General features: G+C 39.4%; 1 protein-coding gene across 5 annotated transcripts in view; it reads left to right on the plus strand.

The window, feature by feature from the left end:
- Positions 1-8,969, plus strand: part of LOC131684176 (WSCD family member AAEL009094) — a 158,099-nt gene extending 149,130 nt beyond the window's left edge. For all 5 annotated transcript variants that reach the window (XM_058966821.1, XM_058966824.1, XM_058966823.1 and 2 more), the window contains 3 exons: positions 5,648-5,819; positions 5,890-6,059; positions 8,162-8,969. In XM_058966821.1, the coding sequence (XP_058822804.1) occupies positions 5,648-5,819; positions 5,890-6,059; positions 8,162-8,317 (498 nt within the window). In that variant the 3' untranslated portion in view covers positions 8,318-8,969. The remainder of the gene's footprint in view (positions 1-5,647; positions 5,820-5,889; positions 6,060-8,161) is intronic.
- Positions 8,970-13,127: the final 4,158 nt, after the last annotated feature.

Consider the following 13,127-nt stretch of genomic DNA (forward strand, 5'->3'; position numbering starts at 1 on the left):
AGATTTTTTTTATTACTTCATCCATTACATCATATTAGTTGATCCATTGGTCTTCAATCGTGATCACCGCAAACCTCTTAAATAAAAAATAGTTTCGAGGAAAAAGCCATTACTCCGCCAATTTTCAATATATTTTTATAATCTTATACTTGTTTATTTCACTGAAAAATGTCCTACCAAAATACTATAAGTTTGATGTTATGAAATCATTGCTTTAGCCTTTTCAAATTTCAAATTTCAAATTCAAATTTCAACCCCTTAAAAAAGTGACATTTTTTGTTTAAAATTTTAACACTGACTAGTAGAAAAGCAAATTAACGTAAAATCTCAAAAACAGGAGCACATAGGTAGAAAGCATGGCCATTTTTGAAATCAGTGCGCCCGATTTACTCTAGAAAATACTATCAGAACATTACACCAAAATGGCTGCCGACCAAATATCATCGAAATTTCCTGAAGTCCTGGGATCTACCAGAGACAGGGAGAGAAACGAATAGTGTGAAGTCAAAAAAAACCTTATTCAGCAGACCTAACGAGTAAAGTAAATAAATACTACTCAGGTGATAATCATTGTACATTCAACGAACGAGAGATATAAATTTTCAGTAGAATTTATTCAATTCATGATGGTAAGGTGCATTCTAGGGTAAATTTATTAATAAAAACTTGTTTCAGAATCGATTCGTCTATATGATTCCAAATGCACATTATTTGCAAAACAAATCCAACAATCCCAATACGATACATATTCAAAATATAATTGAAGTGCTGTGCTGCTAGTGTTGAAATCACATTAAAGGAAGTTTTGCCATTTTTCTGGTTTTCATTATTTGTGTGTCTTCCTATACTCTCTGTGTCCTACAATTAACAATCATCACACAGAGCCAATATTTTAATAGCAATCACATTGCGGATCCAGCATTTTTTCCTCAAATGCATTTTGTTTTTAGAAATTAGATTGCTCAATAAATTTCAAAAATCTGTTTCCAAAGTCCAGCTATGAATTTGAATTTTGAAGCGCTTTTACGATGCTAGAAGAGGGGTCGATAACATGCAATTGAGCGATTTTTCCCTCGATTTGAACTAGCTTTACAAGCACGTAGACGCGATACATCTGCGTAAAATGCTTGCAGCGACCTTAGTTATATCGGGTACCCAAAGAATGTCAGGCGGAGGAGTTCTCACCGCAGTTTCATCTATATTTAATTCCGATCTTATTGTTTCACCAAAATTCCAAGAATTTGAACATGTATGGGTTAAAGCACCATTCGCTGATGAAATCCACATTTTTGTCCCAGTGTGCTTTCCACCGGATCTAGCTTTCAAATCAACATATGAAATTTTCTTTCAAGCAGCTGAAGAAATAATCTCTAATTATCCTCCAGAATTTAAAGTTCATATTTATGGTGATTTTAATCAGCGCAACTTAGATTTTATTCCTGACTCTAAATAGCAAGTAACCGAGAAACACGTATGTCCAATCTCGTGATTTGGCGATGATATCGAATACTTTATTTTTGTGCCAAAAGTAGACCACGAAAGGACCAGTCGAATTGTGTGGATATATCTTGTTCCAGATGGCATTGGATTTGTCGATACCGAGCACTAGCGGCGACAAACAAATCTAGATAAACATGTGAAAAGGGCTTAACGCAAACGAGAGTCTCTTTGTTTACTTTCTCTTCTGTCAATAACAAGGCCGTATTTACATTTGCTTCTTAACTTTTAGCATAATATGCTAGACGACATCGGAATCTTTCGATATTTATTAAAACAATGTTGGAAAGTTTTATGATGAAGTCATAATAATCGAAAGAGAAAGTAAACACAGAGAGACACTCCTTTGCATTGTGATCTTTTCACATGTTTATCCAGAAATGGGACGCCAAGATAAACACACGCTCAAATGAAGCATAACACAAGAAGGGTCTGGGTTGCCTAAAGTGACGAAGCAGAGGCAAAAAATCGAAGAATTCTACGAGTTCGTGAAAAACAAGAACAACGTGTAAGGACAGATCGGGGATTTAGTGATTAGCATCAAATCCGCCATAGCAGCAGCCGCGGAAAAACACTGAAGACCACAGAGGTTGCGAAAGCAGAAACCTATAAGACACCGAAGGGTATTCCCGTACCGTGAAAATAGTAAGAAAAACATCAGTGGAGGAGTAGGAACCGAAGCCCCAAGAAGGTCGGTGAAGGACAGCGAAACAACCGACAACGGGAGAGTGGATGGTGAACCTTAGAAGAGAGGAGAAAAAACAGAAAGAAAATGATGAAAAGAATAAAAAAAGGAAAGAGGGCCTTCGACTGCGCCAAGAGAGTTATAAGGGAGACGCTCTAGTCAAAGCAAACGATGGCGTATGCTGCGATTCTCAAAAGGGGAGAGAGGATCCCAAGCTGAAGGAGCTGGGGGGAAACGTAGTAAGAACCAGGTGCGCTCAGAAAGGTGAGATGGTGTTCGAACTGAAGAAGGATTCATGCATCAAGAACTCGACCTCGAACTGGAAACTCGTGACAGAAGCGGTGGGAGGAGAAGCGAACGTGAGAGGTTTAGTTCAGAAAGCAGTGGTCAAAAGCAGGATTGCGGACGAGATCGCAACGGAAGACGAAGTGAGGAGAGTGGTAATATAGCTATATAAGACGGAGAAAGAGCAGATGTCAATCAGTTCGAGGAAGACGTATAGTAGCACACAGACAGCAGCGATACGCTTATCGCCAACTGCAGTCAACCAGCTTATGTTGACCGGTAAGATCAAAGTCAGTGTGCTCATCACGATTGAAACAAGAAAACGTAAAGGCCCGGACAGAACTGATCAGTGCCGATAATATGCTAGAGACTGAACAAAGCAATAGAAGTGCATGCTCTGCAGATATAAAGGCGGAAAGGACCACATGACGGGAGGCTTCTTACGACATTGCACAACAACTGCCACAAGGCAGTCAACAGTAGAAACGAATTGCGACGTTGCAATTATTGCAGAGTCTTATTGTGTTACTCCCGATATGGGTAACTGGGTGACGAATGCTGCAGGGATGGCGGCAATCCGAATGATTGGCAGTTTCCCTTCCGAACGCTTGGGTCGTGGAGTGGGATAGTAGGCTGACCAACGCAAGAGTCTACAGCTTGTTGGAAGCCCTGGCAAATCTGGATGTAAGACTGTGCAATAAAGGTTCCGCTAGCACATTCGGTAAAGACGTGAATCCAGCATCGTCAAAACATTCTGCAGTTCTTCGCTGATGGATAACATGAATTGGCAAGTTAATGTACAGTACATACCTAGCGACCACCAGGCGATCCACTGCATCATTCGTCATTGTAATTGCATTGTAACGCGGAGAGTGAGGCCTGGCGAGGCAAAGTGGAAAATAAAGGAATTCGACAAGGACTTTTTTGTAGAAGCATTTCGTGGTGACATCATCGCTCCAATTCCGAATGCCGATGAGCTGTTGGAAACAATAGGGAGGGTGTGTGACGTAACAATGCCGAGGAAAATGGAGCCGAGAAGCTCCCGGCGTCTGGCGTATTGGTGGAACGCTGGCTCAGCATCCTCCGTGATGCCTGCATAAAATCCAGAAGACGCGCTCCGAGAGCACCATCTGAGACATTCCAAGAAGAGTGTAAGGTAACATTCAGGGCGGCTAGGGCTACTTTTAAACGCGAGGTAGTGCTTAGTAAGTCTACATGCTATGAGGAGCTGTACAGAGAAGTAGACGCCAGCCCCTCGGATAACGCTTACCGTGTCGTGATGGCCAATTTCAGAGGTCCAACGACGCCAGCTGAAACGTGTGCTGACAAACTGAAGATTATCATAGGGGTATTTTTGCAAAGCACGACCCAAGCGCATGGCCGCCTACACCGTACGTTGATGCAGACGGTGGAAATGCTAAAGACAATCGAGTCTCCAACGACGAGCTTATTATAGTGGCAAAAGGATTGAAAGCGAAGAAATCTCCCGGTCCGGATGGTAGCCCCAACGTGGCACTGAAGACCGCGATCCTGGCGTTTCTGGATATGTTCGTAATAGTTCTACATAGATGCCTGAGCCACTTCTCGGATAGACGAAAGATCCAGAAGCTGGTGTTACTGCCAAAACCACCAGGAAATCCAGCATCGTATCGACCTATATGCCTGCTGGATACTCTTGGTAAACTTCTGGAAAGAGTCATCCTCAACAGGCTGATGAACTACGCTGAAAGTGAGAACGGACTATCGCAAAAGCAGCTCGGATCCCGGAAAATAATCTCGACGGTGGGCACCATTCGCACAGTCATCGCGAGCGCGGAGATGGTATCGAAGCAAAGGAGAAGGAGTAATCGCTACTGAGCCGTAGTAATGCTCAACGTGAAGAACGCCTTCAACAACGCCAGATGGGTGGCTATCGCCGTAGCGCTGCACAGAATGCGGGTTCCGGACTATTTGTGCAAGGTTCTGAAAAGTTATTTTTAGAACCGAGTACTAGTCTACGAGACGAACATAGGATTAGGGTCAGGACGGGAGTATCTCGATAGTCTGCTCCGTTCATCTTTCATGTCTCATGGCAGTACAGAGAAACAGGGAGTATAAGCAATTTGTATGGAGCTAGTTTTGTGCACGTCTGTAGGCTACGGGACTTTAGCTGACTAAATAAACCAGAGAGAATCCCTTTCGCAGGCACAACACACGATGGAAGGTCCAATTTTTTTGGTAGTATTTGGCATTGTAAAATAAAATTCAGATAGGTTTTATGGATAAACAATTTTTCACTATAATATTGACATTTGAAGATTTTAGACCGTTTATTTTTAAAAAATTACTACGGGCAACCTAATTATCCGATTTTAACTAGCTAACCAATGATGAAATTGTCATAAGGCACAGATTGTTTGTGCTGTTTTCTATCTGAAAAGGTACTATTTTCTTCATTTTTAAATTAATTATGTATAACAAAATGAAACAAAAAGATGTTGCGGATCTCTTTTGTGGCTGAAAAAACCACATAAAATACTTTCAGTACCAAACCACAGGCCGCCGAGAAAAAAAATGGTCCTGGTTATTCCACGACGAACGTCGCCGTGCATGGAATTCGAATAACGGATTGAAGGCGTAAACAGCTCGAGGGGTCGCGACCCCGCATGGACCAACATGGCTGTTGCAGCTTTTGTCGCATTGTCAAACATTAAGCAATGGAAGAGTGTGGTAAACATTCATTCAGCCTATAACTTTGAATTCAAAGGGATGACTTATACACATTTATGCATCCATCGATTGAAATTAATGCACACTACAATTTATGGAGGAAAATTTTCTGAAATTTATTGAAAATATTCTAAACAAAATTCATAAAAGTAAAGAGAAATTAAGAATTTTTACTTATTCAGAATTATCCTTTGAATTCAACGCAATGGCATATTTCCAAAGTTTAAAAAACTTTCTTCTATAAATTGTAGCCTGGACTAATTGCTATTGATTGATGCATATTTCATCGCTTTGAATTGAAAATTTTAAGCAGAATAAATGTTTCCCACGTTTACGCGTTTGATAATGTGACAAAAGCTTCAACAACCATGTGGGCCATGCGGAGTCGCGGCAGTGCAAATTATTCATGCTTGACATTCATTCAACTGAATGTGATTTCCTAGATTTCCACTATAAATCAATATTTTGCAGGTCCTCGTAATCAAAACGCACGAATGGGGCCCCAACGCCTGGGCACCATACGGCAAGGCCATTCTTCTTGTACGAGATCCAAAGAAAGCCATCCTAGCGGAATTTAACCGCCAGAGCGGTGGTCATGTAGGCTTTGCTTCGCCCGATCGCTATCGGAGGACAAAGGGGCGTTGTAAGTGTTCGGAACTTACCAAAAGAAATTTTTCACGGGTGACTAAATGTATGCCATTTCTTCTTTTCAGATTGGACTCAATTCGTAAAAAACAAGCTGTGGGCCTGGGAACAGACGAATCTGTCCTGGGCCAAAAACTTTACCGGCGAGGTTAAACTAGTATTCTACGACGAGCTTGTGGAAAATGTCGAAGAGACGCTTCGTAGTGTTCTCCACTTTCTAAAATTTCCGGTCAACGAGGTAAGACACTAGATGGAAGCAAATCAACATTGTTCACAGACCTGTAGATTTGCTCATTTATTTTCATTTCTGACATCATTTGAGCGACCAAACCAATAAAATCGCAAGAACAGAACATGTTTCATAAAACCTGTTTCAAATATATTTGAATGCAAAAATTTCAAGCGTGAAAATGTTAAATCCTTCAGCATAAGAATCGTATAAAAAGTTCTTATCTGAAAAAGTCGGCGAGGATGAACCTCCTCTATGAAAACCGGTTAAAAATAAAATCAAAAAAATAAATCGTCCGTATATTGTTACATTCAAGATTTACCCTAGAACGTTGCACTGGGGTACAAATGTACCCCACGCCTACTTTGGAGCCATGTGAAGACGAGAATTCGGCATTTATTGACCTGGGACCCTAATCATAATTCAATTAAGATCTCCTAGTAAGAGTAGAAAAAGGTGGTATAGCCAGTTTGCTTATAGCCTTCGTGGAAGCAGGTGTCAATGTTGGCGTGGGGTATATTTGTACCCCACCGTACGGTTGCCGTTGGCGTTTCATCAGGTTTTGTACTGTCGGTGGAAATGTGACTTGTGACAATACCAGTTGAAATACTGGTTGTTTTACTACGTTAATACAATTAGTATTATAAAATCGTTTTTAATCATTTATTCAATTAATTTAATTTAATTTTGAAGTAGAAAAAAATCATTCTGATTTTTGCTGATTCTTGCATTTTTTATATTTAATAGTTTTTCTAAACAATGGCTCGCAAGTATAATTTGCGCACAGTAACTGCTGCAACAGTAACGTTGCATGTTACCCATGTATTACTGGTCAGAAATATTTTTTCACTTCAATTTCCACCCCATTTCGTGGTATTTTTCAATCCCGATTTTTAAACTTTCACTCTTCCAAATAATTGCACTTTTCAAAAATATAGAAATTTAATTTTATACTGTTTCTAAATTGCGATCAAAGCGCGGGGTGCATTTCTCGACAAACATATGATTACGGCTTAAAAGCTAACTGTCAAAATTCTCTTTGAGAGGAAATTCCGAAAAAACCGCTACTCGCCAATCACAGATGTTGGTAGTAAACGAAAGTGAAAAGTTTTCTCTTTCATTAACTATTATGAACTGTGTTTAGCCAGTAACGATTTGTCTGGAATTTTCTTACAAAGAGAATTTTGACAGTTGGATTTTAAGCCGTAATCATTTGTTTGTCGAGATTTATACTCCAGTGCAACGTTCTAGGGTGGAAAACGCAAATGCAACGTTCTAGGGTTAAAAATCGGATAATGGAAACTATTTTGAAAGAACCGGATATATTTTTTCGGTTTTATATTGAAAGTCGATTTTTATGCTTGGAGTTGACACACTCAATTCGGCTCGGTAATTTCCCAACAGCTGTGTAGTCAGCAAATTTAGAAACTGGTATATCAGTAACGTTAGCTATCAGTTAGTTATAAGTAAGATTAGCTTGCTGATTTTCGGTGAAATATTTTTCGAGTCTCAGCACTCAAAACGTCACTTTTACTGAGATCTCAGCAAAAATAATGTTTGCTGATTCTCAGCTGTTGAGATTTTGGTAAAAGATGCAAAAAAGCTGAGATTGGGCCGAACAAAATGAGTGTGTATATCCGAGATTTACATTCTCATGCATATATCTAAACCGAGTTTTACGGAGCATGCTCTGTTCTTGCGACTTTTATGTTCATTTGCTCATTTGGCCACGATTTTTTCGCTGAATTTGGGACTAGGGGCAGATCACTCTAAGAATGTATAACAAATTTGCATCAAATAAGAAAAATGCATTTAATTTCCATTTTAGTATCAGCTTTGCACTCCCTCGCAGAAAAGTTTGTTTAACAAACGTCCTACGCTGATCCACTTTGTTCGACGTTTTGTTAAATGTAGGGCTAGTTTTCCTGTAGGGTTTTGACGTCTTACACGCAACGAAAATACATTATGAATTTCTATTTTGATGGAAATAAATGCATTTAATTTCGCTGATTTTTAAAAATGCATCACAAGTGATCTGCCCCTAGATTTGGGATGAAATTCTGGGTAGGTTTATTGACATCAGTTCAACTCTACATTCTACCCCTTTTCAGGAGCTGCTGGCTTGTGCGTTGATGCGTAAGGAGGGAATCTACCGACGAAAAAAGCGTATCTTGCAGTTCGATCCGTATAGTCCAGCGATGCACGTGACGATAGACGAGAAACGTGCCGAGGTCTATGCGGCACTGGGACGTCCCGAACCGCACTGAATCCAATCTAGTCGCACAGCATAGTGTTAGAAAATACAGGCAACCGATCTAGTCAATGATTTCGGACATAGCTTAAACAACAAACCGTCTACCATGAAAAATTCTTGTTCAGCTCTCCGTCGAAATGTTTTCTCTTTTATTTATTAAATATTGTTCGTAGTGTACTTTTAGACCAAATGTTAGATTTAAGTTAATTGTAAACATAAATTGAACACTTCTCAAACACGACTCTGGCAGACATCCAACTGAAGTACTCGCGTAGAAACGATAACTATAATTGAACTACAGTCATGTTTATGTGGTTTCCACGTAATAGATATTGCGCAAACAAACTCACAAAATTCAAAGTCTGTGCAAACCAGAGAGGAACGAATCTAGTCAACAGCAGAGAAAAACCAATGGAAAACATCATTCTAGCTGCAACAACAAAACAATATCGTAGTACATAGGCACACAGTTTGTGAAACTTGTAAGACTTTTAGAGAATATGTGAAAAGTTACTCAACCCATTTAGGAGTGTAGGTTTTTTGCGACAAATACTGTACACGAGCAGACATGAGATAGCTACATTGTTTATAAAATGTTTACATAACCGTCAAGCAGATGTTTGCGAGAGGAAACAAACACAATTACAGTGACAATTTAAAATTTATTGTTCAATTTAGTTTTAATTTCTCACCCGAAATTCCCGAGTTGCAAAAAAGTCCCGTGTAATTTTTTCTGGAGTGTTTTTCAATTTTTTTTTAAATGAGATATAAAACATAAACAACCGTTTAAAACAATTCTTTTTTTTGTTTATTTTGATAGCGTATGGCATGCAATTTAATGTTTCAAAATAATTTTGGACATAATATCATAATATCACATAATATCAATCGCAACTACGTTTTGCAAAATCCTCTAACTCATCAGTTGTTTGCTGTTTCTCGGTGTAGACGATAGACTTGACGAAGCATATCAACAAAATTTCAAAAACGTTAAACGCAAGAAATGATGCAGCCAAGCGACATTACTGTTTTTCGATAGAATTCGTCTATCGAACATCATTTTCTATAAAGCGATGGTTGAAACACCTGTATGGCTTATTACCCATTCTTAAAGGAAAGATCATGCACATTTTGTGGAACTACATTTAGTAGCAACCTTCCCTCGACAATGTTTCGGCATTGCTCGGTAGTGATGTTGACGTCGGCTTCAGCGACATTTGAAGAAAACTGAGCCACGAATACCCTTCGCGTGCAAACTACATGGCAATTAGCATGCAATAGGGTCTCTAGGACCTGCTCTGGATGTTTTTTCACACTGAATAGGCAGTTTTGGTAGTTTACATAACCATTGAACCAAGCATGAGCCATGTCTGAAATGATAATTCTTTGGCAGCAACCTGCTAAAAGTTTTCATGATCAAACGGTCATTCCTGAATAAAGATTCCAAAGTTTGGAAACGTTATTCATGTGGATATATCTGCATGATGAAATTTCAAAGAAAACTAAAGTAATTAAAAAAAAGAATTAAAATCATACGTCAAACCAGTTGTCAGAAAATCTTGCTTGAAAAAAACGTTAAAAAACACCATTTACTAGGGTGACCATACGTCCTGGTTTCCCAGGACATGTCCAGGTTTTTCAGTGACTGTCGAAATTTCAGAAAGTCACCGACATACAATAGGTTTTAGGTTACTTCAAGCATATCATTGTACTCAATGGTTGACATAATGAATTTTGTCGCAATTAGAACTATTCTAAAGGTAATTTGATGTAATTTGTTATTTCAATAAAGTTTTGTGTTTTTATGCTGTACTTTAATTGCTGGACCCTCAACTTAAGGCCCATGACGACTATCGCTTTCAATTCGGTTTACCTAAAATACGCCTCTGCGTCTGCAAGTTCAAGCTTTTCAACATAACCTTTTGAGTCTAGCAAGTTAGGTAAACCTCTTGTTATACTCATCCAAGTTACTTGTAGATTCAATCGATTTAAAATACCCATGAAGTCTACTCGCCAAGCCCTTTTCGTAGAGGTCCTAGGCCCAGAAGATGCCAATATGTAACGATATGTCCAGTGAAACGTTTAAATGATCAAAGACGATGAATTTATGATCAGATATCGACGGTTCGAGCTCGTTGGGTACGAGCCAGTTTGCCAACTCGTGCGGAATACCTTCAGAGCAGAGGATTAATCTAACACCTCTTCTCCGCAAATGCTGTACGATTTCCTACATTGAGTATATGTAGGTTTATACTGCTTAAATATTCTATTAATTCAGTGCCTCTCAAATTGAGGAAAGGTAACAGACGTTTTTTCCAGGTACAAAAATTTCCTGGACTATCACGGTTACGATTTTTCCTTTCAGTCAACGTATAATCACAGAGAACAGACGTCCATCTTCAGCATTCAACTTGTGTAAAATCTCTAACTGTTTCGAAGGGAATTGGGATATCCAAACCATGTGCGCTACTTTCGTCATGTTTTTTGTGGCTGAGTTCGACAGAATTGACAGCGGTTATTCTACCCAGTCAAACTAGTCCGGAACCGGTTCGAACTTCCAGCATGAATTCCAGCTCAAATGCATGAACCGATAGAATCGAAATCGGTTGTTTTCTTTGAGCCAGATTCCATACTGAATCCATTCAAGATTTCGAACCGGTTCCGGAATGGATTTGACGGATAGTTGGGATAGGTTGGTGTGGCAGCGCTAGTGTTTATCGTATATTAATTCAAATTTTTACACACGTTTTTTAAATATTTTTGTTCGATCATGGATGTCTGTTCTCTGTGGTATAATATTCTTGTCGGGTAACTGTTTAAAGTCTGCCGGTATCACGCAACCAAACTTCGTCAGCATCTCCATGCCCAACTTCCGCGATAGTCCTCTCACCCACTTGCTTTGCTCACCAGCACGGTTTGGACTCACCACCTTCTTGGTAGTGTTGACAGTCCGGCTCGTTTTTTTTTATCTCGATGCACTGTTGTAGATGACACTTCCAGCTTGCTTGCGACATGTCGGACGGAGAGGTTGGGGTTCCGCTTGAAACAGATAGGCACTCACGGTGTGTCTAAAACCATTATTAACAAAAAAATGACCATAAATTTGGCATACGGCATTCCAAAGATACAGTATTCAAGCATCTTCTCAGTGAATTTCAAAATGATCCATCGAGAGATTCAAGAGAAATGGCAATTTGAAGTTTTATGACACGTTTCATAAGGCTACCAGCAAACACCCACGGGTTTGGTCCTATCTTTATAAACAAAAAAATATTTGCCTGCTTATTTGGTACTTGGCATTTGAAAGATATAGTAATCAAGTATATCCGCTGCAAGTTTGAAAATATTTCATTGACAGAATCGAAAGTTATAACGATTTGTATGCGGTATGCGGCAGGGCCGGCGGAAAGCGTGGGTAGTATGGGTAGTACTACCCACTCGAAAATAACCGAGTGGGTAATTACCCACTCGAAATTTCGAACCATTTCAAAAAAATTTAGATGTGCAACGCAAGTATCTCGCACTACAGACATTTGAAAACATCGATGTACTACAATTCCAATTGCATAAACGAACGTGACTTAATGTGAATGTAATGTAAGAGTATGCATTGTGAAAAGGGAAAAAATCATTACTAAAGGACCCCTCATCCTATGCTTTCTACCCACTCGGGCGTAAAATGTTTCGCCGCCCCTGGTATGCGGTGATAGATGAGTTTTCTACCAGTTTTCAAGCATGAAGCCACGTGAAACAATGGTGTGACAACATTCCAATAATTAGTAACTCATCTGAGAATTAATGTTACGGAACCAAAAATGGCCGTAATAACTATTGCTATGTATCGTCTATGTTGCGAGATATGATCATTTTATCAAGAAACAAGTAAATAAAACGAAACAAGTAACTAAAAGTGTGCAATGATGCCCAATTTTGAATTGTTAATAAACGGCACAGAGTTTCCAAGCATGCAGATAATACGGAAGAGTGACCATTCGGCATATCCCACGGCAAAACAGATTCCGATTGCCGAGCTACGAAAACCATTGTCAGTTAATACACCTCAATACTTACAGCTTTTGAAAGGACTGCTCATGAGCCCTATTTGTCTCGGACTTATTGTCTGCCAAAAAGAATATCTACAATTCTTGAATGCCTGTGAATCTCCAGACCCGCATTCGAGCTCTATATGAAGTAAGCCTGTCATGCCTTTCCGGAGAACCTGTCATTATCTTGCCGGAAAACCAACGATGACCGCCACAACGTGGTTAGCGAACTATAGCGTGTTTTCAGCAGTATTACTACAGCATTTGACTTCCTCTTGACTAGAAATACGATAAAAGCTAGTCGGTGCAACACTCATTCAAACTTGGGTAATGAGTCTATTGCTTTTTTGCACCAAGTAGAATAGAAAATGGTATAACTTTGTATCCATCCTCAAATGTAATTAGTCAAAGTTACCACCATTAGGGCCAAACGATCTGTTGGCGTGAATACAAACAAACAAACTATACGGCAATTCCATTGCATTTCTAGAATATCAATGCTGTCAAGATATCCTTATACCTTTGATATACTGATCACTATTTGGTTTATTGTTAAGGGGTTACACCACTGTAGAGCACGATAAAATAGCTATTCTTCGAGAATTTTTCTTGGCGCAATAAAGAGGTGAATTGAGATCTTGTTAAATGAGATTTATAACATAAGTATTGAATCACACAAAATAATTTTTTCGAGCAATTTCATCACAGATGGCGGCTGTGTAGCATTTTCCCCATGCGCGTTTTTTGGAAGGGGTACACGGGCGGAAATTCATCTCCGGT

Source organism: Topomyia yanbarensis, chromosome 2, assembly GCF_030247195.1.
Source record: "Topomyia yanbarensis strain Yona2022 chromosome 2, ASM3024719v1, whole genome shotgun sequence".
Taxonomy (NCBI): domain Eukaryota; kingdom Metazoa; phylum Arthropoda; class Insecta; order Diptera; family Culicidae; genus Topomyia; species Topomyia yanbarensis.